We start from the raw sequence: 25952 nt of genomic DNA on the forward strand, positions 1-25952 counted from the left end.
AAAAACTTTCTGCAGCCCTGTGGCCATTATTGGCTACATGCTGATTATTACCATTGATTGATTTTTTTCCATGCAGCTTTTAAACAGGAAATAAGTTTAAAAACCACATTTGGTGAATAAAAGAGGACAGAGAGGTCGGTGTTCACATTACTCCCAAAGACCACGAAATTTACATTTAATCCAAAAGATAATAAAAAAGATCAGAATAGCATAAAATTTTTATTACTGGGTTGCAGTGACACATTTATTTCACATTCATTTGTGAAAACATTTCATTATATAAATAATGGGGCATGTGCTCTTGTTTACAATCCCCCCCCCCCTCACACACACACATACACAGCAGTGACATGATAGCTTCTGAAAACGAAGCCTAAACATAAACATATGCAACAGTATCCAACCGAACAGCCAGATATCCACACACAAGACTTTCAGCAAGGCCTTAGAAAAGACTGAGGCTCACGAGAAAAGGGTAGATGCATTGCAGTGATAAGACATGTATTGCACTAGCATAGCTGTTCAAGGCTACTTGTCACTTTTGGAGCGATGCGCACGGACACACTCAAACAGAAAAAGACTATTCCTGCTGGGACGTGCTTCTCAACTGCAGTGCAAAAAAATTCTCCTTCTACTGATTATAATTAATTGCATTTGAGGTTTCTATACAAATAGGGGATTGCTTATTTCATCTAACTTTAAGAACAACAATAAAAAAGATGTTTACATGCACAAAGAAAAGGCAAAGGCATACAGAACTGTAAATATCCACACATAAATAGAAATTAAAAAAAAAAAAAAGCCACTATGGTTTATTCGTCAAACTTTGTGAAATTAAAAAGTTTGACTAAGAAATTATTTCCCTATGGATAACCTGGAAATAAAGTACCATTTATTTCTGGAAATAAATAAGAGACACTTAAGGGCAGCTGCCCTCTGAATTAGACAGGCAAAAATATAATTATGAATGTTTAACTTAATCACACATATTTTCCTCAGGCAAGCCTGAAGATTCATGCAAGGTGTTTCTTATTTGTACCATCTCTCAAAACACATTAAGGTGGAGCAGCCTTCAAAGAGTCACTGACAAAGGAGATGGCTTTAGAGAGAAAAGGAGCGAAGATTGGCGATGGGAAACAGACGCGCTGCCCAGACTTTACGCTCTACAAATTTTAGAGATTGATGAGGATTGTTGGTGAGCCAAGGCCCTCTTCCAGCCACGGTACAGAGGAGGGGGTGCAACGCTGAGCTGTGCGCCGATGAATGCGGCGGAGTCGCCGTAAGTACAGTATAATAGAAAGCAAAACGATGAAGAAGCAAGCCAGGAATAAGTAGTGATTGTTGACAAAGGAGAAGCTGTGTCGCCAGTGAGAGTGCGCTCCTTTCAGGCTTTCCTGTTGGATGTCCCTGGAAGAGGTCACAACAAGAACAAGTCACACATATTACAACAGTTTGGGAAACAAAGACTGAGAGTTCTGTAGTGAAATCCAGCTCAACTAACCATGGCTGCACTCATTCACATGAACAACATTATTTTCACTGGGCAAAATGACTTAAAGCTTGATTAGTAAACTGACGAGGAAAGGGCAACATGTGCGAGAAAATCCATCTTACCTTAAAGGCAGAAAGCGTGTTCTGTAAAGTATAGCTCCAAGAGTCCACTGGACCTCCTTATCGTAGACCAATAAAGCAGTCTTTAGATTTTTATAATTGGTTGGGAAAGAGAAGCCTGTGTGCAATACTTCATACATCCATGCCGATTTAAAACACTGGTACCTGCAGACAGGAAAAATACAGCACATGCTGAACATTCATGCAGCAGAGATATTGAAGGAATGTGACAAGTTATATGTTGTTTTCAGAAACTGCTGGAGAGTCCTGACTTACTTCAATCTATGGAGATCTGCATGTGAGGCATATAACCCAGACTCAAAGCGTTCCCTCAGAATCTTCCACTGGGTGGCACAGTAACTCTGTAAATGTTTAATAAAAATGTCTGCAAAGTTTCCAATGATAAGTGAATGATAAACATTACTATAACCATTCTAGTGCTCAAAATAACTCTACTCCACTGCTCAAAAGAGTTAAAGGAACACTGGATCATTACAGTCTAAATAAAGTTAAACTTGAGGGATCAATCCATCCTAATAGCAAGCGTGAGCCATTGTGAATCAATTTCACCTGCTTTGCTCTAAATCAAAGTGAAAACCGGTACAGTGGAGAGGTAACAAAACATCTCAAAAAGGGAATGGTTTAGCAGGTGGTGAGCACCATTGCCATCATCCCTGCTTACTGATGGCACTTGCCACTACTGGTAGCAAGAGACTGTTCCCACAGCCCATTCAAGTTGCACAGCTACTCGAGCATGGTGCATCCCTATGACAATGGGGTTTACTGTCTCCCAGCACAGTCTCAAGAGTGTGGAGGACATACAAGGAGACGGGCTGTTGCGCTAGGAGAAGGGCATCAACTCAGCAAGCAAGACTGAAGGACCAGGAGGAACACTGCCAGAGCCCTACACGACCTAGGGGGATACTCATGTGTATGTCACTGACTAAACTGTCAGAAAGAGCCCATGAAAGTGACATCAGGGCCCTGAGTCCTTCAGCAGGCTCTGCGCTCACAACCTAGTACCGTGGAGCTCTGCTGGCACTTAAACTTTTCTAGCGCCACTCACCTTGGCAGCCTTGGCGTACTTCGAAGCATTATAGTCTCCACCCATGCGCAGCACATCCTCCATGCAGTAGTAGAACTCAGAGAAGCCATAGAACTGACTGTTGCTGTAGTCAATTGCCGGCTGGTAGACGCCATTGAGGGAGGTTTGGGTGTCATTGGTGCGGTTTAGGAATGGCTGGAGAATTTGCCTACACTGGTCAAAGTCTCCAGTGCCTCGCAGATACAGGCGCTGCGTAGGTGGGCCGATCTCATCCTGCAGGTCAGTGGGTAGACATGGGTCCAGCAGTGGAGACTCCACTGTTTCACCAATATGCTGATCTAAGAGCCTGAATAAATATAATAAATATCCGCAATACTGTGTAGTGCCACCTTTAAAAAAAAACAACCCAAAAACAGTTTAATTAAGCCAAGAGAATGACCTGCAGATCTCACCTGTTTCGGGCTGCAGTATTTCTGATGAGATTCTCCTCATATCTTTGGCGTGCTGCATTTCCTCCATAACCCAGAAAGGTGGACACATAAACACGATACACATGCTCTGTGCGATGCACGTCACACCCCAAGTTAAACTCGGCCAGTAAGTTCTTGGCGATTTCCTCCTACAGAGCAAACACACATCAGCACGAGAAGTGACTCCCTCCCTCTACTTACGCATATTCAAATTTACACACCCGCACTTCTAAAGTGCGTGTATGCATATAGACATACCTTTATTATTAGAGCAGGGCACCCATAGTCGAGGCAAGAAAATAAAAGAGAAAGCTAAATATTGTGTCTCAAATAAGGCATCTCAAAACATCAAAGAAGCTGAGATTAACTATCTAGGGAGGCTACAGTCAATCAGTGGCATATTTGCTGAGCCTGCAGCTGGCTTACAGTAGAGTCAATAGTGATGAATGGAGAGCAGATCATCTCCACGGGACAAAAATGGTGCATACAGGTTTTACCAGGAAATGATAGAGGGTGGAAGAAGGGGAGTAAGGGGGATGGGGGAGAAAAACAGAGGGTGAGTGGCAAAAACCAAAGACAGCACGAAAACAGAATTGGTTGTGGATAATAACCTGCTGTGGAGAAGCAAAGCTTACAGTTTTGGGCACTTCGTACGCAATCTGTGTGGAGACACCACCCATGTCCAGGACACCTGTGGTCCTTTTCCTCAACAGCATCTCCTGCTGATCGCCGCCTGGAACATGTACCTCCACTACAGCCTCGCCGTCTTGGGTGATCGAGAGCAAAGGGGTTTGAGATTCAGTTAGTGAAGGCGTATCGTACGAGCACCGCGTTAGCAGATACAAAAGTCTCCATGGATTTAGTTAACATGCAGCACAACAGCCTTTTAGTGGCAAAAACTTAGTACACAAGTGTAATGCTACCTTCTTGGATTCTTACCATTGTGCACATGGTCAAATCTTCCAAGGACAAAGTTGATTCCAATCCAAGCATAGACACCTAAAACCAATAAATACAAAGTAAATTATGATATAAGGTTTAGTGTCAGAAAACTTTTCAGTGGCCACAAAGTGATGAATCAAATAGACTCCCACTGTATTAAATATAAAACAACACAAACCATTCTCATTCTGTATAACACATTGATGTTCATTCTTGTGTACTGTGTACTATAAAATTTCATGTTGTAATTTTATGTATTTGTTGCCTGAACTACATCGTTGTACATTGTCTGATGATGTGTTAAATTTCTTATTTATTGTTTTTGTCTAACGTGCCAGGAACTCGATATTTTCACTGATTTGTTCATTTACATGCACTCTCCCTTTGAAATAAACAAATTCAAATTACGTTTCCATTTACGTACCTTCTTGTTTTCCAGAAATCACTTCCACGTGGGAATCCGAGAAGAGGAAGTTGAAGTGGACTGGGATATCTGTGCGCAGATCCTCCAGAAGTGCTTCCTGTTGACTGAAATCAAACAAACAAAATAACAAAAACTTTGCTTTTTTTAACTGTAACTCAGGTCAGCTCAGGTGTTAACAGATTTATAGTTCACGATTTTATTCTTATTGGGGTTTTACTTTTCGGGTAGGATTCTCATTCCAGCTGTGCACAGGACATACAAGGGTGTTTCCTGGTGCTTGTGTTTGGGGATGTGCTGGGCTGCAAAGCTCAGCAGTGGGTATATATAATCACTGGCTTTCTCCGGTGTTTTAGCCAATTCGGAAATACCTGAGGGAAAACACACATTAGATCGCAGCGGGTAAATAAAAGGCAGTACAAGATGCTGAAATGCGTGCATCGCCAAATAATACTGTGATAACAGTTTGAGCCAAACACTGGACATCTCACCTGGCTTGATTTTCATGACCACTGGCTTGCGGTTCTGATCTCGCATTTGCCGGATGTCCAGCAGTTCGTGGGGATTACCGTTGTGCCGGGGCCAGCAGTACACGAACACCCTGGAGCCACTGCTGCCACAGTCCACTACCAGACCGTAGTTCAGGTTGGGGTTGGTTGTGTCTGTTGCATCGATATCAGTGACCCTGGCTAAATGCCTGTTGAGAATCGTAAAAGTTAGAAATGATGCTTCCCATGTTTACTAGGACATCTACAACTGGATAGTAGTTGTGTAAAACCTGTGGAAGTGATTTTCCTTTGTGATCCAACTGACGTGCCCCTTTCCAGCAACAAGCAGCAGGTAGAGCAGCCCTATGAGGCAGACCACTAGACTGATGAAGAGCAGCTGTCTGATTGATGGTATCAGGAGCCGAGGAAGAACCTGGGATGAGAGGCTGAAGTGCCACGAAGCTGGGAAAAGGCACGAAAAGCTGATCCTGTCAACAAAATGTAAGAGAGCCTCAGCAAAGTATGAAACGTCACAGATATGTGAAAAGTATGCGAGGAGAAACCAACCTTCCCATGATGGACATTTCTTCTACTTGTTGCTTTACTTATCACTATAAAGCATGAAGCTGGAAGATGAATATCTGCCTTGTTCCAAACGTCCCGATGTCTTCATTTATCATTGTGACCTTTTAGGGGGCAATGTTATAAATTAACAGTTATTCGCATTTTATTTTGAGGGGAACTTGAGCTCTTTTATCAAGAAGGCCCGCAGAGCCGGTACGACACAGACACGTAGCATATTCTCGCTGTAAAGGCAACGTATTTAAACTACAGACAGACATAAGCCAAACAGGAAAAGCACTGCTTATAAAAGGAAAGCCGATAAGCGCTCACACGACCTAACATTTGCATTTCAGACGTTTGTGTTGAATAACGTTTGACTTTGGTTGTAGTAGAAAGCTAAATGATCCTATTTTTGCGCATTTTTACTGATCGTCACTGTAAAACCGGTAATGTGACGTGTTCACAGCTCCTAGCCTGTTTATTACTTACTAGGAAAGGTGTGAAAATCCCCCCTTTTCTTGAAAATGTGGCGTTTATTAGCAGCCAGATGCTAACCTCTGGCTAACTAACGTAAAGGTACGAGAAGGAATCCGGTGAGTGACGTGGTAGTCGAGACGTGGTGATTGATTTTTATCTCCGCGTAGCCCGGATCGGAAGCCTGTGGGCAGACAGCCGCCCGTCTTGTTTTTTTCTTCTTCCACATCTAATGTAGGGATTATTGTGCAATACCGCCACCTACTTCCTGGAATTAGGTAAGAAATGATCCCCAGGTGATGTGAAATCATCGTGTTTAAAGGGAGAAGTTAGGAAAGAAAAAGAAAGGTGTCAAAAGTTTATACTGAGTTGTGCGCACGGATGGACACCAGCAAGGAAAAGGACTTTTATTGACTGACAGGCAGAGATCATGTGCAGCAGGTTCAGGTGATTAAGGACAAATATTGAAATGTAGAAGCGAAGACACAACACGTGTGTGAATGAGATGGAAACAGTTTAATATGCGAGAGGTAGGAGGACGAGTTTAATTACTTGGGGTCAAACATCCAAGGCAATGAGAGAGAGGTGAAAAAGAGAGCAGACAGTGTGGAGTGTTTTATAACAGAAAGGCAACAGCAAGAGTGAACAGGAAGATTTACAAGATGGTAGTGAGATCTGCTATGGTGGGTGGTTTGGAGATGTTTGCACTGAGATGTTTTCATTGGGAGTGACCAGAATTGACAGGATTAGAAATGAGTACATCAGAGGGACAGCACAGGATGAGCGGGTTGGAAACAAAGGTAGAGAGGCAAGGCTGAGATAGTTTGGACATGTGCAGTGGATTGATAGTGGATATAAAATCATAAGTCATACACAAATCCACTCATGTGGTATTTAATATAAGATTTATAGCTTACTGAAAAGACAATACATTAATACTGACTTTCTAATAAGTTTGAAAAACAATAACGAATGATTTAAAACATGGTATAAATTATACAGCACATTTTCAAATGTATCCAAGTTACTGTAATAACTCTTTTTATATAAGACAAGTCATCAAGTGTTACTTCAATATGTTCTCTCAGTGCAAAAATAACCTTTGATAACCTGCCAAAACTCGTAGAGCTGTAGTAGAACCTCACACTATAAAAGGTGCACAGTAGTTTTATTTGCTGTACGTGAATCAGCTGGTAATCTCTTCATTATGCCCAAACAATTTGAACATTACTGCACGTCTTGCAGGCCAGCCACTCGAAGTAACTAATTTGCCAGCAGCAACTCACGTCCATATACTTCAGTCTCTTGCTCTGCTGTAATAAACTCTTCACCGTTCTAATCGTCACGTCTGTCTGCTGCAGATCAACGTGGCGTACCCGACCGAGCGGCACGAGAGGTGAGCCTGTGGATTCTGCAGAAGCACGCGGCTCATAGTTCTCTGTGCGTAGCACACTCTGTAAAGTGTAGTCCAAGGGGCACGGCAGGGAGACGAGTGAGAGCTTCTCCAGTAAAGGGGAACCGGTCAGGAGACACCTGAGGACCGTCTTCAGGGACATCCAGAACATGGCAGGCTTTATTTGGCTGTGCTCATAGGAGAAACTTCAGGGAGAGACAAAGAAGATGAGGAAAAATCTTTGATAGATTGCCAAAGTCTTGTCTGCTTATCAAAATATAATTTTCTGGCCTCATTTCTTAAGTTTCAAATAATTACTTCCTCTCACTTTATTTTGTTATATGCCACAACACAGATAGGTGCTACCGAGGCAGAAAAAAAGCTTAAAAAGAAGAATATGAACACTATAAAGGCCAGCGTTATCTGTACAATAGGGCCTCTTAAGCCTGGCAGCAAGAATAGACTTTTGATTTTCCTCTAATGGCATGATTAAATGTCAGATTGATGTGAAACATCATTATGAGCAGCCTACTACAAGAACACACAAAGAAACAGTGTAGAATCTTTACTGACGGGCAATACTTCCTGGTGTATCATAAATAGTACCTCAGCAGTAACCTTACCTGAGTGTGAGAGAGCAAAGGTTAGGCAGACGTGGAAGATCTCCATTGTCCTGTTGATCCTCCTCATGTTCTATTTGTAGGAAGGTGGGAGGAGGCTCAGCAGAAATGAGCAGGTCTCTGAGTCTGGGACAGGCCCTGATGACTGGCAGGAGTCTGGTGTAGGAGTTGGTTTTCACCCCTTCAAGTGTAAGAGAAATCAGAGAGCACCCTGCAACTAACAGAGAGGGAAGGAGGTTGTCCAGATTTCCTGGGAATTGGACCGAGAGTCTCTGCAGCTGACCGGACCAGGCCTTGAGGCCCGCGGCTAACAGAGATACCTTGCTTCCTCCTCTAGTGTTTTCATTACTGTCAACACTCACAGACATGGAGCAAATGCCTGGACATAAACGACCTAAACTATCCAGAGAGTCAAAGGTTAAGCCCTTAACATCCTTCAGTTTCAGGGCAAAGTCTGACTGTGACCGATGTGTCCTTTTTTGTCCTGACTGCCTCTGAGAGCAAGGTGGCCCTTCATCTCTACTTGTATCTTCCTCACTCCCACTCCTATACTCCTCCCATGATATCCCCTCCTCCTCTTCATCCTCATTTTCTCTATCCACTGCTGTTTTTTCTCTCCTCATTCTTAAATTATCCTTGCCCTCCTTGTCCCTTCTTTCCTGCCAAACCTGTTCCAGCTTGGCAACTCCTTCCCTGCTTGTAAACTCATCTGCCAGGCTGAACTCTCTGTGCTCGATGAGGCAGCAGGCCTTTTCTATGCCCTCCATGGCTACTCTTTCCAGGGAGGGGAGAGAGAGAAGGAGGTAGGCTGCAGCAGCCACAGGTTCTTCCTCTTGTACCCCAAACCCAATATCCAGAGCCAGCAGACTGCTGAGGGGAAGAGGAGCTAGGGTTGCAGGAAAGGATGAGGACTGATCAGAGCAGGAAGTGGAAACAGAACTCTGAGCTTTAAAGGGACTGCCTGAGGATGAGCAGAAAGCCCCACCTCCAAGAGGAAGCAATGCACCCGGGGAAAGCAAATGACAGTGGGATACATCTAGATGCCGCAACAAACGGCAACGCTGAGCGATTGTTCTGATTACATGCTTGTCACAGGACATGCCAGTCAGAGAGAGGGAGCGCAAAGCAGGAAGGCCATGGAGGGTTTCGGAAATGACCTTTGAAGGTAGCTGCTGGGCTCCAGACAAATCCAGACTCCTCAAATCCTGAGACAAAAACACAGAAAGTTCAGACTCACAATAAATAATCAGACAGAGTAAAAGATGAGACACGGACATGGAAGCGGTGGTTTCTCTCTAACCTGGCAGCGTGCAGCAATGTGAGTGCAGAGGGCTGGGGTGACCAAAGCAGGACAACTTTCCAGAGACAGACCTCGAAGCTGGGGCACCAATAGGAGGTGGAGGGCTGCCCTGGACAACTGCTTTCTGCTGCACAGCAGGCATGTCAGCTCCTCAACCAGTTCACTGGCTACAGGCAGAGTTAAAGAGTAGAAAAAGAAACATCCACAAAGATATCATTAAGACACGTACAGCAGGGGATCACTTATAGTGATTTAGTCAAATCTGTGCTGCTGCTTTTATTAAATTTCTAGTTATTTCCAGTTATCATTTTTTAATTAGACGCTTATTAACTCACTGAGTAAGTTGAAAGGCCCCACGATGTATCTGAATGAATACCGATCCAGGTAGTTATCGGTATAGTCTTTCACCCACACTTCTTTCATGTTGTCAGCAAGGCTTAGCAGAGACAGCTGCCTCAGTGAAAGGACCGGACCATCTTCATCTGTCCTCCACCAGTCTCCTGTTCTCTGCCTCCTGCGCCTGGGTCTAGCCTTCGCCCCACCACGTTCAGCCAAAGCCCGAAATAGGGGCATTGTGGGATTTCAGCTGACTTCAGGGCTGAAGTGGTCAAATGCAACAAGTGATGAAGGGTTAAAAGTAGAAATTGCTTTCTTTCATAGAGTCATAATGTTGATAAGGAGTTTTAACTCTTATGTAATTTGAATGGTGTCATTAGGATTGAAGTTATTTTACCAACAAATGTTAAAAATAAATAAATAAATACAGCACATATAAAGCTGACACGGTGCACACCCCCTCCTCTCACAGATCAGCGTTCATATCTAAACATTAAAACATACTAGCTGATGTTAATAAACTACTTTGGTGTTCGTGTGTGAATGAGAGTGTGGATGGTTAACCAAGCTACAGTAAACTGTTAACTATCAGTGCTGCTGTCTAACTAACTCGCCTTTGTAGTTACGGAAAGATTGAAAGGAGCAGAATGCATTGTTTAGAATAGTTTCCAGTGCACTGACACCTACCTGGCAAATGTAACAGTGTGCTGTCTTGTCGTTATGCGAAAACAAAGCACAGTTTTACCTTGCTCTGACGCTTTCAACACTTCCTGACTGGACGCTGATCAATGGAACATTTTGCCCTGAGTTTTGTCTCCCAGGAGCACTCCGCGTCAGGTTGCCTGACTCAAGTGAAACAAACGTAAACCACCCCGGTCTGAAAGTCCAGCGGAAACAAAGCAGTGCACGAGACTTCACTGGTAACCCGGTAGGGCTTTCTGAAAAACTTAGGGATGGACCGAGTGTCACGGAACGTCAAGCTACGTTGAAGGTCAATGTGAAGTTTCGGAAAAAAAATGTTATAAATGCAAATTAACTGATTATTATCACTTTTGTTATTTTATCTGCAAGCAAATTGTCTATGAATGTAATACTAATCATTAATTAAGGCGTTCTGTACTCTCAGGAAAAGTCTTTTAATTGTGTGCCTGTAAAGTAACTTTAAATGCTGATATTCGTGAATCTTATAAATGAATCTTGAACTGTGTTTAAGATACTTGTTGTTAATTAAAAAGGTTTACAACCTTCCAACATTTACTTATGTTGCAATGCCATGACGCAAAATACGAATACTTTATGTAATACCAATTTGTACCACACGATGGTGCAGCAAGACAATAGTAGTACTGAGTCTAGGATTGAGAGGAGTAAATATCGATGTAGGCAATTAAGATAAATAATTGAACTTCCGCTTGTCTTTCTACACAATGTGAGCGCTCAAAAGCCTCATTCACACAGTCACACATGTATATATTTTATCTATATACCTAAGCACTTTTACCTGAGTGTGTCTGCACTTAGGTATGGAAAAAGCACTTGTATGAACGTGTGTGTGACTGGGTGACTGAGGCTTGTAGTAAAAAGCACTTTAAATGGTCAGCTAGAGCAGCGGTCCCCAACCTTTTTTGCACCACGGACCGGTTTATGCCCGACAATATTTTCATGGACCGGCCTTTAAGGTGTCGCGGATAAATACAACAAAATAAAACTAGTACCGGTACCGAAAAAAAGAAAAAATATTCATAACACACGTGAAAAGACCCAGGTAAACCGAGTAAACGATAAAAACGATAACAAAATAACGCTGAAAACCAATAAAAACCCTGAAAACTATACATTTCACACCTGAACCTCAACTCTCGCGGCCCGGTACCAAACGACTCACGGACCGGTACCGGTCCGAGGCCCGGGGGTTGGGGACCGCTGAGCTAGAGTACAAAAGCTCCATAGAAGTCCATTTATCTAACATTCGCACACAAATGAAGCAAGGTTCAGTATTTTACAAGATCAGCTTTCATACTGGTGGATGACCCGCTCCACCACGTGAGCCACCCTCCAACCTTACAGCACCTGGTTTCTGAGGTGGGGTCCCATTCAGGTACTAAACAGGCCTGACGCTGCCCAGCACCTGAGATCAGATTGATGAGATCAGGTGTGCTCAGGTGTTATGGCTGTAAGCTGTAAATCTGTTAAAAGATTTGGGCAACTGGGCTTCCGTGTTCACTGGTGTACCTCATGGATTAGTCAACAGGAGGTTATAGGCCTACATTTATTTCAATTAAATCAATAGAATTAATTGTGCCAGTTTAAGCCATGAACAGGATACCTGAGCACCGTTCAAAACAATCACTAAAGTCTTTTTCACACATAAACCTGAGAAACTGTCTGTAGAATCAGGACCATCCAAAGTTTCACTTTTACATGCACAGCAGGAAAAAAGTCTTATTCGGACTCATTCTCATTCTGGGAAATATTCCATTTGGTTTAGAGACACATGTCTAGACAGCGCCACTGTGGGTGGAGTGCAGGCAACCAAGTGGAAAAATATGAAGTGAAACTAAGTTGAATAGAAGTCTTTTTTCAGACATGAACTTTTTTAACTTGAGGGTGAGCATGTGAGAGCATCTCTGCTACTTTGCTTGCAGCTGTTAGCTCAGTTGAAGAAAGTTGCTCAGTTTATGGGCTGAAAGATTTTGCTCTTTTCAACAAATCATTCACAAATAGCACGACACTGCCTCATCAAGTTAATTGTATTGCTGTTTCGTTGTATGTTTACAATGGGTGAAATAAAAACGCTGTTTCTGTTTTGTTTTGTTTGCATCTTATCTTATCCTAAGCACTTTTTTTTCAGATAAAGGTGCTTTAGGATGCTTTTATACTGTAACTGTTCCGACTACCATTTTCTCCCACGAGTGGCTGTGAATTTTAGCGTGACATCTTCTGTTTTATGGGACGATTTAAAAAAGAGAAGAAGCCTTGATGTCAGTAGGAAATGCCACTACAGCCAGCTTCATGTCTCTAGGCTGTCTCTTCCAGACGGTATAAAATTGCTAATTGAAGGATGTGTAAGCTGCCTGTTTAGCTGGAAAGAAGGGCCAGTGTGTATTTTTTTTTATTCCACAAAAAAGAAATTGATTACTGCAAATTAAATATCAAAAGAATAGAACAAATCAATACAATCTTAGCGTCATTCTTTATTTCAATCACAGATGATGTCACACATCAAAGACGAGCAAGTGTGCAAGACTTGACTTTTATTACAGTGCGATAAAAAATTAGCAGTTAAAAAATTAGACTTGTCTTAAATACAAGTATTAAAGCTAATACATATTATGCAATAAGTTCAAATGATTATTCTCTTCATTCCCTAACAGCTGAAAAAGTCTGTAACAGTAACCTATACATAGTCTGTTTGAACTATAACTGGCAGTACTGACACACTGAAAATATTCTCAGTGAATTAAAGCTGACTATGGATTTGTATGACCACCAGGTAACTTAGTAACAAAAAAGTTTGGAAATGTTTCATTTTATCTTATATTATCTTATATATATATATATATATATATATATATATATATATATATATATATATATATATATATATATATATATATGTGTGTGTGTGTATAGAAAAAGTCTCACAATTTAAAATGCAAGACCTCAGTCAAGAGCTTTTTATTAAGCAGCAAAACCCCAGTTCCCAAAAAGACTCTATGTAAAAACCCATATTTAAATTACAATAAAATACAGAAAACATATCAAATGTTTAAAATGAGAAAATGTACGATTTTATGAGGAAGAAATCTTGGTTGATTATGAATATGACATCAGCAGCACGTCTCAAAACAGTGAGCAGAGGACAAGAAAAGGCTGGAAAGGTAAGTGGTACTAAAAAGAAACAGCTGGGCAAGCTATTGATTACTAAAAGCATCTCAGAGAGGTTTTCTTAAAGTACAGCTGGGCAGAGTTTCACCAATCTGCAAAAAGCTGCACCCACAAATTGTGGAGCAGTTTCAGAGTAATGTTTCTCAACATAAAACTGGGGAGACTGTGAATATCTCATCACATTCTTCGCAGTCATCTTATCTCATACAGTACATGATATCATCAAAATATTCAGAGAATCTGGAGAAATCTCTGTGTGCAAGGACAAGGCTGAAAATCAGCATTGGATGCATGTGATGTTTGGGCCCACGGGCAGTACTGCACTGAAAACAGGCTTGACTCTGTCATGGAAATCAGCGCATAGGCTCCACATAGCATAGCATAGCTCTTACAACAGCATGGTTTCATAGTAGAAGAGTCTGGGTGCTGGCCTGCCTGCAGTACAGGCATATTATGAAATGGAAAATACAGCAAAGAAGACCCAGGACTGCTGAGGAGCTACAATGCTCAGGCCAATATATAACAACATTCTTCCTCAAGAAGTCCAGAAATCTGTCTCCTCACTTCCTAAACGTTTATGGATTGCTGCTAAAAGAAGAGGGGATGAGGATTTTTGGAATTGGGGTTGTATAATCATGTGCTATTTGGTATTTTATAATCAGAAGTCGAGTCAGTTCCAGTTTTTGGATCACAAGGGATGCTTTAGCTGCACAAGCATTAAAAATTGGAGCATCAACCACTGAAGATAATCGGGTCAGGCACTGCAGTGGCACACTGAGCATCTTTAAATCACAAGCACAAAACTTCGTGGACAATTGTGACACTGAAACATCAACCTGCAATAGAAAACTAGTATTTAAAATTTCTCCAGGATTTAAAAAAAAAAAATTAAGGAAGAAGTTTAAATAATAAGCATGATGTCTTTGTGAACAAATGGAAGATTTAAAAAAGTGCTTTGTTAATCAGAGAGTGGTGGTGCATTAGTAGTAGGCAAAAATGACACACACCTGGCTCTCTTCTGGCAACAACCGTCTAAAAAAAGTGCAAAGTTCAGTTATTAAATCCCTTATTCTCCTTTTTACAATGTAGCAGTTATGTTTAAAGACTCATGCAGCAGACTGTATTCCAGCTCAGGTTACCACTGGGCTTATGTGAATTGAAATACAGTCTCTGTTTTATGCTCTGATTAATTCAATTTTGTCTCTTTTGCAGGCACAGGGTTGATTTCTGTCATGTTGGATATCCTGGACCTGTATTTTAGGCTGTGAGACAGGTACAGTTGTATTTATTCTGTGATCGGCACCACCCTCCTGCCAGCTACAAACACCTCCACGATGTTACGATCATCACCTGACAGAGAAAAAGAAAGGGAGATAAGCATAAAGCAAATGGCTCATAACTAGGGATGGGTACCGGTATCCGGTGCCATGATGGCACCGGTTCTGACATAAACGGTAGTAACCAGACCGAAAAGCAGCGAACATTTCGGTGCTTTATTTCAGTGCTTTTTTTCCTGAGCTGTGATACACTTTAGATTCTAGCCAATCATTTTACGTTTACGAGGATAGTAGGCGGGTCCAGGTACGTACATTCTTTTAGAGCAGAGCTACAGATTAAAAATGCCCAAGGCGAAGCGGTCAAAGTCTGGCTGTACTTCACAGCAAAATATGCAAACTCAGCAGCCTGCAACAAGTGCTTTAAGCTGATACTGTGATACTGTGCAAAGGAGGTAACACCTCAAATCTGATGAAACACCTGGCGACGCATAGCGTTTTTTTTAAAAGCCGAGAAATGCACCGTATTTGATAGCTTGCTGCGAGACCTCACACCGTGCACATCTACTGCGGGTGTGGTGCCTGTTATCGGACCCGGAGTTTGCAACATCCCCCGAGAACCCGAAGAGGAGAGTCCTGACCCCTAGCCCTGCCAGTGTAGCAGAAATGATGACGGATGATGATGGCAGCAGCAGCAGCCGTTCTTCTCTGCGTGAGTAGCTTAATGTTGTTCGTGTGTAACTTACGTTGAGTAGGCTAACCACGTTATTACATTAATGCAGTAAGGTGAACTAGCAAACACCATCATAGCTACATGCGGCTGTCTTCTTGTTTGATGGCAGATACTCCCTTCACCCTGGCCAAAAAGGCTAAAATGACCAAAGAAAAAGTGGAAAACAGTTAAACATGAGAAGTTTTTGGACAAAGTTTGTGTTTTTTCCATTGTTTAAGCACTGCTTCCAGCCAAGAGTGATACCATATATGCCCCATAGCTGCAGAAAAGGCTAACATTGTTATCTTTTTACAAAAAAAACAGCTGAACATGAGAGGTTTTTGGACCAATTTTGTGTTCTCCATTCTTTAAGCACCGGTTTAAGCACCGTTTAAGCACCGGCACCGTTTCAAAAGTACCGGTTTGGCACCGGTATCGGATAAAACCTAAACGATACCCATCCCTACTCGTAACACATCAAAGTCACAGTAAACTACGGTGGCCCCTAGAGACAAAGCACGTACAAACTCCAAAACACTTGCAAACTCCAAAACACTTGCAAAATCCAAAACACTTGCAAACTCCAAAACACATGCAAACTCCAAAACACTTGCAAACTCCAAAACACATGCAAACTCCAAAACACTTGCAAACTCCAAAACACATGCAAATTCCAAAACACAACGGAAGTGCTCCAGGACGCTAGGGGCAGTGTTGAGCTTTTGTTACCTAGTAACTACACAAGCCAGGAAGTACCAATGACCGGATTTGGCCTATATCCCAATTCAGGGTCTGCAGCCTTAAAGGCCGCATTTTAAGGCCGATTACGTCACAGCGACACGACGAAGGATGTCCCAATTCAAAGGCTGCTCGAAATGCGGCCCTCAAATGCGTCCTTAATTTCCCTGAATTTTAAGGATGGGTCAGTGTAGCCTTCATGGCCCAACATATCCCAGATTTCATAGCGCAGCGGTGGTGTGGATAACTTTGCCGAAAAAAACGGCGGAAGCGGAGCCGCTGAAGAGTAAACTTTCAGAAGTAAGTACTGAATATTATGTCACTAATTTATGCGCAAATGTTTTTATAATGAAGAACATTAAAACATTACTGTTGGCCACATGTCGGGAAAGTTATGTGACATTACTTTGTATTATTTGTACTAACTTGGTTTTAAAGCCTTTACTTCAAAATATACGCCGTTCAATAGTTGACTTTAATCTTACAGAGAATGTGATGATTTTATGGATAATTAAAGTCAGTCATATATCCACAAACACAACAAGCTGAAAGTCAGTGATGCTGCTCGGTTTGCAGTCCTGAATATCACGGCACAAGCAGGATTCACTGCACTGTTAATGTTAGCTATGTTATATTGCTGCCTCTGTTCGGTGGTGTCGAGCCAAACGGACTTTAACGTGTGTTTGAACGAGCTGACGGTTCACTCGTTAAGCTGAAAGAAAGATGCTTTAATCACAGGAGTCACATATGTGTCCACTGTACCATCTGGGAACTCTTCTTGTTTCGTAATAACACAATCCTCCTTCTCTTGTGCTGTTTTGTAGCAGTGTATACACCTGAGACTGTCACCTGTCTGTCTGTCCTGCACTCTCTCTCTGTTTCTTTCTCTCTGATTGTGGAATAAAAGTATGAACATGTATTTATAAGTTACACTTGTGTTTGAATCCTGCAGCTTATCACACATTTGATTTCCATGTGTGACAACTGCAAGTGTCCAGAGTGAGGACAGACTGAGGGACCCACTGCTGCACATCATCTGTGAGGTTTTGCACCCCTGATGATCCACCAGGACAAACTCAGCAGTGTGTGAGGAAGAGGAGGCGGAAGAGCCAGCAGCAGCTGACAGATGGAGAGAATAGACAGACTGTTTCCTGTTATTGAAGGACTGCTAGGAAAGTTTAACATAACTAATTGTCTGTCCTGAATCAGTCTTATTAGGTAATGTTCAAATAATTTTATCATTCCAGTGTTTTCAGTGTGGGAGAAAGTACTCAGGGCCTTCAAGTTACACACTATGAAAGGCAGCAACAAGTTTAATATTTAGAAACCTAAAGTATGTATCAGCAGCAGAATGGAGCTAAAAATAAATGTTTGTTTCAGTTCTATGAAGCTTTGAGTATTTTGGATTAGTAGCACTGCTGTGTTTGTTGCATCATATTGCTGTAATTGTTTATATGCTTTATATATTCTGAGGTAAGTTGATCTATAGTGTTACATCATATTCTATAAGGATGTTATGTGTTTGTATACTTTCTGCCCAGTTTGACCCATTTAGCAGAAGTCAGCCTGTTTAAGGCTCTGATATCTATTCTGTGTGACTTAAAGCAGTTATGACATGGTCTGATTTTCTCACCCAATAAAGGAATATTCAATATATCAGTCTACTCTTCATTTGATCAGAAACAGTTATCACAGCTTGTACATTTTCTTTTTATAAATATATGTAAGCAATGAGCCAAATTTAGTAATGCCAACATACTGAAGGAACAACATTTGTCTCTTATATATGATACACCTATATATGCACTGTCAAAGATACTTGTCGTTGAGTGAAGATTTAAGGTGATAAGACATGTAAATAACTGCAACTTGAATCTGTACTGAGGCTCAGTATTTGACACAGAGTTCATGTTCACTGCTGTAATAGCTAATAATGATTAATATAATAACTATAATATTCGCCATATTATATTTACATTACCAAAGTGATATGACTTTAGTCTCATGAACAACATTAGCTAATTGTTATTTACTAACTAATCTTAAATGACTGTTCAGTACAGAAATGAAGCCCAAAAATCATGTTTTACTGTCCTGTGGTCTCAGCCTCAGATACTTATCAAATCACACAAAGCTCTTGTAGAAACAAACAAACAGATGAACAAAATATGTTCTCCTTCATTTCTGTCAAACAAAGTTGTATGACACGTTTCCAGCGGTTAGTATCATGGTTGCTAGGCAACCTGGGAAGCGCAACGGAGACTAGACCGTCCCATACAGACAAACTTGCCGTTTATTTTGCAAATCGAGCTCAACACTGCCCCTAGCGTCCTGGAGCACTTCCGTTGTGTTTTGGAATTTGCATGTGTTTTGGATTTTGCAAGTGTTTTGGAGTTTGCAAGTGTTTTGGAGTTTGTACGTGCTTTGTCTCTAGGGGCCACCGTATTAAACTGAGATTTTCTGGAGCAAAAAGAAAGTGACACTCACCCAAATTCAAGAATTTTTCCAAAAGAATCTGAAATTCAAGATATTATAGATTATTGTGAGACTCCAATTAGAGTTTATTTAGTTAGTTTGTTTTGCTTTAATTCATTCATTTCAACCAATTTAGACCAACCTTTGGTTCCTCGTCCTGGATGAGATCGATAGGCCCACCCTCAGCAGCTACATTAATCCTCAGGGCATCAAAGTCTTTGCCAACTTCAAAGTTCCCTGTTTGGTCATCTAAGGACAAGGCTACAGAAAGACAGGCATCATAAATAAACAGTTTCTTAATGTGGGGACAGTTAGTTAATCAAAAAGATGAGATATATGACTACATAGCTACTGAGCACATGCCTATTACTACTTCTGTTATCATAATAGTGCTAATCATAATGTTTACTAAAGAACTAATAGTTTTGAATGGCTTACCCTGACTGCCTCCCAGTGTGGCTATTCTGAACACCTCCTCAAAACTGAGTGTTTTGTATTTTGGGTCCTGGATGGTCAAGACTTTAGATGCATCCAGAGCTCTCCTCACAGCATCGAGCATAGAGGCGGAGTAGCCTCCAGCCACATCTGGTACAGCACCACAGACACAGACAGGACAGGGCAATGAAAAAATATGAAAAGCAGCCACTTGCTTTGTCAGGATTTCCAGGATAGCGTTGTCAGGTTTTCCCTATAATCGTAAAAACCTTTGAGCTCCCATTTGCTGTGGCGCCATTCTAGTGTTAGTGTGTGACATCACTGATTCCTGGATCTTTTCCTTATTATTCCCCACCACTTCGTGCTGCAGCAAAAGCATCTATTAAATCAAAAGTTTTACCAACTTTGAGCTTAACTTCACACCTTTAAGCTGACCTGGATTCTGAACCTCCCAGTTGTATAATAAAACTTTAAAATGATTGTTGCTGAAGATTAGTTAATTGATAACAATGTGCACTAGTGTGGGCCAGAGTTTACAAAAGCTTAATCATCACACATCATTTTATGACTTCCTTATGGTGTGAATTGGTGTGTTTGCAAAATTAAAACTGTGTTCACACTTGCTCTGCTCTCCCACCTGTTCCCAGCCCCAACTTTACTTTGTGTTTCAGGACGTTGCGGACATTTAACACTCCACTGCACAACCTGGATAGACGGTGAGAGAGAGAGAGATGACAATCAAACTCATTCATTATGTAAAACTTCATAGACCTTGTTTCATGGCTCTTGGTCAGATATGGTTCTAGAAACCATAAAGTACTTACGAAAAGTTGGAATTGGGACAGTGGGACAAAGAGGCTCCAGTCTCTCTGAACAGAGCCAACTCTTCATCACTGAGGTGGCACCCGTGGGCCATCACTGTCTGTGAATCACCCCATCATTAATAGTGTCAGTGGTTGTAAGTATTTATATAATGTTTTGTGTAAAAATGTCTGATCGTGTGCAGGCAGGGGTGTACTAACCTTGTCAGTTAGCAGGTTGTGTTTGCGATAGACATCTGTGTAAGACTCTGATTCGGGAAACAGCTCCTTTACAAGCTTTACTTCCTCATGAGTTTCACTGATATGACTCTGACAATGAAGAAATACATCAGATATTCAAGTGATAGCTTAAGAAAACCTCTGACAAAAGCTCTAGCATTCAGATTGAGTGGCAGCACAGTTGCTGCATTATGCCAAACATGTATGTGTGCATTTTACCTCATCTTCCCAACATTACATTGTCTCTTTGGAATAAAAGTCTCCTGCAGACATAGCCTAGTTTGACTCACCTGAATGTGCAGGTTGTTATTTTTAGCGATTTCTCCCAGCTGCTCGAGCAACGCTCCTGTGCAGGATGGAGCGAAACGGGGAGTCACCACAGGCTTCACTAAAGGGTACTGCCCTCAGAGGACGGAAGGAGAGACAATCAGAAAACATATTTTTTCTAATATCTTTGAAAAGTCCTGTTTATTGTATTAAAGAATCTTACCTTTTTCTCCAGAAGCTCTTTAATGAACCTTCAGAGAGCAAATTAACAATGTAGTTTATTTATCTGTGGCAGATACATTCACTGATATCAAAAATCATCTGTTTTTGCAACTGAAACTTGTGCTCAGAACAGATCTGCTGGTAATCATGTGTACTGAAGCACAACTGGCATATTTGTGCGATTTATTGTTGTATATTTTGTTTTCATGTGTGATTCTGTTAAATTAGGACCTTAAAATTTTAATTCAGGGAAAGATCCTAAGTAGAATTAGATTTAAGGTTATGCCATAAGGGAGCATCCCTTACATTAAGGTTCTGGTTTTCTTAAAGCTCTGACCTCAACCCCATTGAGAATTTGTGGACTACGCTCAAAAGCAGAGTTTGTGCAGGAAACACAGGAACTCTACCAGTTGGTCAAATATTCAGCCAGAATTATGCCAGAAGACTATGGTTGAGGTGCAACTTGCTAAGTGTATTTTTAAATTTGAAACCGTATGTAATATTTTCACGCTGTGTTGATTACTGAAAATCCAATGTAAATCTAAACTTTTGGACCCTATTCTTGGTTTTTATACTCATTAAATACGCGTGCTGTACAATCATTCCACCAAAGAAAACAATCAGTTCAAAGAAATCATTAAAAGACCATGACAGCCATGCCCATGAGATTATGTTGACTTTTGACCACAATTACAACTAAACAGGTGATACCTTCACTGTTTTTTTTTTTTGTTTTTTTTTACTTCTTTTCCACTACTGAAAAAGTATTTCTTTTTACCATATAGTGTTGACATTTCTGTCTATGATATCAGATTAACTCCCACAAAAAAAAAAAAATCTGTAATGCATTTGGCATCAATCTGGAAAAATCTGTATCAGGATCTCTGACATAAAGGCTTAAAGCTTAACTGCCTCTTTTACGATCCAGACTGAATAATTACAAAGTAACCAAACCTGTTCTGTCATGGAATATCTTTACATTGAAAGAACATTGTAACACAAGATCTGCTATACGGTATTAAACATCTAATACCTACCGACAGGTCTCGTCTTGAGAGTCCTGCAAGGTCTCTTTGTAATGTTTCACACAATCGTTCCTGTCCATGCACACCTTGCCAACCAAAGCACGCTGTCCAAAGTCATCTGCAAGAAAGGCATCAGTGAGTAAACAGGAACATAAGTAAACATTCATCCTTTCAAAGCTGTTACTGAGTATTTGATTTAATTAGATTTTTGAGGACAAAGCTCAGTCATTGTCACTTCATGTTAAATGAAGAGTATTTGTGCAGTTGCGATGCTCACATATAATAAACAGCCTCCGTAATGTCACCTGTGTGTGCGTCCCTTTGACCTTGAAAGGCCCTACACATGTCAGAGTAAAATCTTGTTCTAACTCCTTATGCCAGTCATCTGATATAAATGCACGCAGAGTCATTTTCTAAATATATATTGTGTAATGTGGAAGTTAGTGCATTTTAGTGCTAAACAGGTTCAGCAGCACCGCTTGCAATAATATGGCTTTTTGTTTTGATAGGCCTAACGATAGTTTAGGTCAGTCGTTCAGTTAGCACGACACCAGAGACCTGATACGGAGGTAGCTAAGTGAAATAATTAGATACACAGGTGTGTTTTCTCTCGTGATATGCTTTGAAAAAGTCCAGGTGGAATACTCCTGCTACCAGGCTGAGTTTATCCCAGAGATGTACTGTTTGCAACCATTAAAAATGCTTTGTTAAACAGATTACTGTGCTGTAAAATCCTCAAGTGATCAGGTTACAGAAGTTAGGATGTAACACAGTTGAAAAACTGCACTTTCTTTTACATCCCATCGTTAGACAGCTGCATTATTTTTCATCTATGGACATGCCCACATGTGATTTAAGCTTTCTAGGTGTGTCTAGTCTTTGCTTGTTTATTATCTGTGTATATAAGATGGAAAAATGTATATTTCTCCCTGTAAAGTGAAGTGAATGACTTCTATGGGATAATGACTCTACTGCTCACTTGATATATGACCTCAGTAAACATTTGCCTAGTTTGTTTATGTTCTCGATCACAAGTTTCAAGCCCATACAACAGAACATGATGTCCTTTTAATAAATGGCCCTCTCATTTACGGAGAACAATATTACACATCGTGGCATGCTTTAGGGTGTAGCTTGATAGGCTAGTCACTACAAATCTCAGATCTACACCTCTGTTGTCAGGTGTGGTTTCACAACTCTAAGATTATGTGGTCCAGCTATGATAAAACATTTTGTGTCTGATCTGTCGGAAACACTATATCGCTGTATCCGAGCTTGAACCTGGACTGAACATATTGGTTTGTTGCAAGTATATTCTTAAGCTTTTTTCATGTTAAATATACGGTTTGGAAATACTCCAACTTGCCTATACACAAGCACATGCCTCTGTTCAACAGTTCAGAGTTCAAAGTTCAAAGTTAAGAGTTCAATGCCCCTGATTGCACAAAATGACTCTGTAAAGTTGCCAATAACAGGGTTTGATGCGTTACGGTTACATCATTACAAATTCATGTGCGTGTGTGTTCAGTGTTACATAATATGACAGGAACAAGATAAAGCTAGGGTATAAAGGTGAAGGACCATTTCTTTGCAGTGTTTATGAAACATATCGTTAGAGTGAAGAAAGGCAAGAAAAAAAATTAAATAACTGAGTCTGAGTCAAAGCATCATAACATACTGCACATGATGATGATTGTAAAGAAGTGAGACAAACTAGTATTCTGATGATTTTTAGTCACTTTTATATTATTAGCACAGCCTTCAGTAAAGTCCAGTTTCCTTATCTTGTCATCTTAAACTATGGAAAATTTAAAAATATTATCGTAGCTTATTACACATAAAAACAAATGTGATATATATTTAAAGAATTAAGAGGCCTACTGTAATGCTTCAATATAAACATTCAGCTCAAAGTGTGTGTTTGTGCATGTGTTTTAGTATAACACATCTTACTTGCAATCTGGCCCAGCAACAGAGAAGCTTCAGTGTGAATCGTAGCAAAGTAGCATGCAGTCGTTGTTCCATTTCTCAGAGTTCTTCTCTGTAAAGCACAGGGATCATATCACAGGATTAAGACCAAATCAACACTTCTGAGACCCTTAACTCACAGGCTAAGTCACAATCCGATTTCTTTTTTGGCTTGTTGAATGTCTTTACTCAACAACTTTGAACTGATGCAAATGTTCAAAGTTTCACATCAAGAAATAAGTGTCCAAAGTCACTTGTCTCTTGATGTTGGCAAACTCACCACTATTTGAGTGTAGACCTTGCGGGCGAACTCCAAGTCCTTGAAGCATGACTCCACAGGAAAGGTGTAAGCATTAAGCCACTGCAGTAATGGCATGTCCAATGCAGTGCCAGCATAGCTGTACTGTGATGCATGGATGTGGGTATCTACAAGTCCTGGCATGAAGAACTCACTAGAATGAAGCAAGCCAAAAAAATTGCTTTATGACCTATGAAAGAAATCACTTTCTTCCAATACAAGATGACCATCCATCTATCCATCTCTTTTCTTTATATCTGTGTGAAATTATAACGCAAACAATCTCTGATTTACTGAAGTCACATCAAGATTATATAATAAACTTACTGTTGTGCCAGCTGAGTGATGTCAGATGTCTTGAATCCAAAGGTCTGGGACAGTTTTTCTAACTCCTTGCCTTCCCTAATAAAAGCAATCTGACCGCAGAATGTAAATTAGACCGGGGTTAAAAGCATACATGCAGAAAGGTGTTTGTAATTAAGCAAGCTGAGAGAACTGAGAGCTTAGGGGGAGGCTTTGGAAGAAAATAGACAGCTGTATATTTTTAATACGTTTAGCTTAAAATGTATTTTCCTCAACAGTTTACAAACATATTCCTTTGTCCACAACAACCGAGACCAGAATCTATTATTTTCTGAGGATAAAGAAAATTCATATGAAAATCTATATTCAGTTATATATTTTTTTTATTAGACACGTTGTAATCAGGCAGGTGCACTGTAGGCGTCTATTTATAATGCTATTAAGTGTTCTGTATCAGGGGGTTTACTGTTGGCCATACTGCCAAAGTTGCTCAGCAACAGCTAATTATATGAGAAAATTAAAATAGCCTAGAATATTATACCAGATTTACGCCCTGAAGCCTGATTTACCCCTTTGTCAGTTAAAAATCGTCATCAAGATATTTATCAAATGTAAAACGCAAACAATGTATTCTGGAATTCCACAAACCTTTCCCTGTGCATCCACTCCCAGGAGCGCATCTTCCAGGATCTCTAGCGCCGTTTGTTGAGTCGAGTGGACAAACGTGCCCCTGTAGACGAAGGCTATTGCAGTGTCGGCTCGGTCGGAGTTCGCCATTTCTTCTCCAGGTAAGTCGCGGTGCAGCAGTGAGATACAGCGGGATCGAGTCGGGTATTTGTCCTCTGCCAGTGCCAAACACCACCTGACGGCAGAGGTCTTGAGCAGCCAATGAGAGGACAGGGTGTGCATGTCGGGATCGTCCCGTCTATATGTTATAACACTTGTAACGTGTGATCTGATAAGCTTAAGGATGAATTTCATGTTTTGCCTTTGTTATCCTGGCTTAGTATGAGGTGCGTAATGCAAAGTATCAAAGTTATCCACGAGTCAATGCTTTCTGCTGAATAGTAAACTTTGTAGTGGTCAAGGTTTCTAAAAAGAAACATGATCACTCAGAAATCAGCGCAAAAGACAGAAAAAGCTCGCACTTTCCGTCGTTTCTTTTGCGCAAATTTAGACGTAAGCATAAAAAATACTTCAGTGTAAGTTCATTTTAGAGAAAGTAAACAATTTTTGGTCATGTAAAAAAAACAAATGAAACTAAAGCTTTATTTCTTTATTATAATATTTAAGTTAATTAAACCGAGTCAGCTTTTGGGAATAAGCAATCAGAGGTGAAACAGTCTTTAAAATTAGTCTTTCATTTGAAAAAATACAGCCTATAATTTCCGACAAATACAAAAGTTGTATTAATTAGATACATTTGATGACCCCAGAAACAGAACTATCAATGGTAAATGGATTGATTCTTATATAGCGCTTTTCTACTCTCCTGGAGTACTCAAAGCGCTCTATACAACATGTCGCATTCACCCAATCACTTTCTTCTAAGCTTTTAGTGCTTCCCAACAATCAGCAACTTGGGGTTAGTATCTTGCCCAAGGATACTTGGCATGGAGACAGGAGGAGCCAAGGATCGAACC

General features: G+C 40.7%; 3 protein-coding genes across 6 annotated transcripts; all 3 read right to left on the reverse strand.

Annotated features, from left to right (window-relative positions):
• Positions 1-206: 206 nt before the first annotated feature.
• entpd4 (ectonucleoside triphosphate diphosphohydrolase 4) lies at positions 207-6241 on the reverse strand. Of its 2 annotated transcripts, none has more exons than XM_084947034.1 (13): positions 6031-6241; positions 5545-5663; positions 5268-5465; positions 4981-5186; positions 4710-4860; positions 4493-4596; positions 4066-4125; positions 3762-3892; positions 3109-3275; positions 2678-3002; positions 1888-1973; positions 1615-1776; positions 207-1407 (listed from the first exon to the last, which is right to left on the reverse strand). In XM_084947034.1, the coding sequence occupies exons 2-13, from the start codon at positions 5559-5561 to the stop codon at positions 1173-1175; spliced, it is 1842 nt and encodes a 613-aa protein (XP_084803160.1). In that variant the 5' UTR covers positions 5562-5663; positions 6031-6241; the 3' UTR covers positions 207-1172. The 2 variants fall into 2 exon arrangements, with proteins under 2 accessions (XP_084803160.1, XP_084803159.1); XM_084947033.1 differs by having other exon boundaries at positions 3738-3892.
• A 293-nt stretch (positions 6242-6534) lies between these two features.
• LOC146375962 (uncharacterized) lies at positions 6535-10586 on the reverse strand. Of its 3 annotated transcripts, none has more exons than XM_084947540.1 (5): positions 10410-10586; positions 9664-9926; positions 9329-9495; positions 8032-9233; positions 6536-7614 (listed from the first exon to the last, which is right to left on the reverse strand). In XM_084947540.1, exons 2-5 carry the CDS (start codon positions 9899-9901, stop codon positions 7221-7223), a joined length of 2001 nt encoding a protein of 666 aa, XP_084803666.1. In that variant the 5' UTR covers positions 9902-9926; positions 10410-10586; the 3' UTR covers positions 6536-7220. The 3 variants fall into 3 exon arrangements, with proteins under 3 accessions (XP_084803667.1, XP_084803666.1, XP_084803665.1); XM_084947539.1 differs by having other exon boundaries at positions 10352-10586; XM_084947541.1 differs by lacking the exon at positions 10410-10586 and having other exon boundaries at positions 6535-7614; positions 9664-9909.
• A 2709-nt stretch (positions 10587-13295) lies between these two features.
• On the reverse strand, positions 13296-25178 carry gda (guanine deaminase). Its single transcript, XM_084947054.1, has 14 exons — positions 24958-25178; positions 24334-24422; positions 23989-24160; positions 23694-23781; positions 21753-21858; positions 20717-20744; positions 20517-20624; positions 20209-20316; positions 20011-20108; positions 19824-19891; positions 19190-19336; positions 18894-19012; positions 18764-18791; positions 13296-14902 (listed from the first exon to the last, which is right to left on the reverse strand). The coding sequence occupies exons 1-14, from the start codon at positions 25084-25086 to the stop codon at positions 14838-14840; spliced, it is 1353 nt and encodes a 450-aa protein (XP_084803180.1). The 5' UTR covers positions 25087-25178; the 3' UTR covers positions 13296-14837.
• Positions 25179-25952: the final 774 nt, after the last annotated feature.

This window comes from Perissodus microlepis, chromosome 12, assembly GCF_051167445.1.
Source record: "Perissodus microlepis isolate ML-2025 ecotype Zambia chromosome 12, ASM5116744v1, whole genome shotgun sequence".
Lineage (NCBI taxonomy): Eukaryota > Metazoa > Chordata > Actinopteri > Cichliformes > Cichlidae > Perissodus > Perissodus microlepis.

Coding starts and splice junctions, on each gene's coding strand:
- entpd4 (XM_084947033.1), bottom strand. Junction 5,187..5,267: donor AAGGAAAATCACTTCCACAG/GTTTTACACAAC, acceptor GATTCTCAACAG/GCATTTAGCCAGGGTCACTG. Junction 3,893..4,065: donor ATTTGACCATGTGCACAATG/GTAAGAATCCAA, acceptor CGATCACCCAAG/ACGGCGAGGCTGTAGTGGAG.
- LOC146375962 (XM_084947541.1), bottom strand. CDS start 9,901: ATGCCCCTATTTCGGGCTTTGGCTGAACGTGGTGGGGCGAAGGCTAGA. Junction 9,496..9,663: donor GGGGCCTTTCAACTTACTCA/GTGAGTTAATAA, acceptor CTCTGCCTGTAG/CCAGTGAACTGGTTGAGGAG. Junction 9,234..9,328: donor ACATTGCTGCACGCTGCCAG/GTTAGAGAGAAA, acceptor TTTTTGTCTCAG/GATTTGAGGAGTCTGGATTT.
- gda (XM_084947054.1), bottom strand. CDS start 25,086: ATGGCGAACTCCGACCGAGCCGACACTGCAATAGCCTTCGTCTACAGG. Junction 20,745..21,752: donor TCTCAAGACGAGACCTGTCG/GTAGGTATTAGA, acceptor TGCTCTCTGAAG/GTTCATTAAAGAGCTTCTGG. Junction 18,792..18,893: donor TCCAGGACGAGGAACCAAAG/GTTGGTCTAAAT, acceptor CTTGAATTTCAG/ATTCTTTTGGAAAAATTCTT.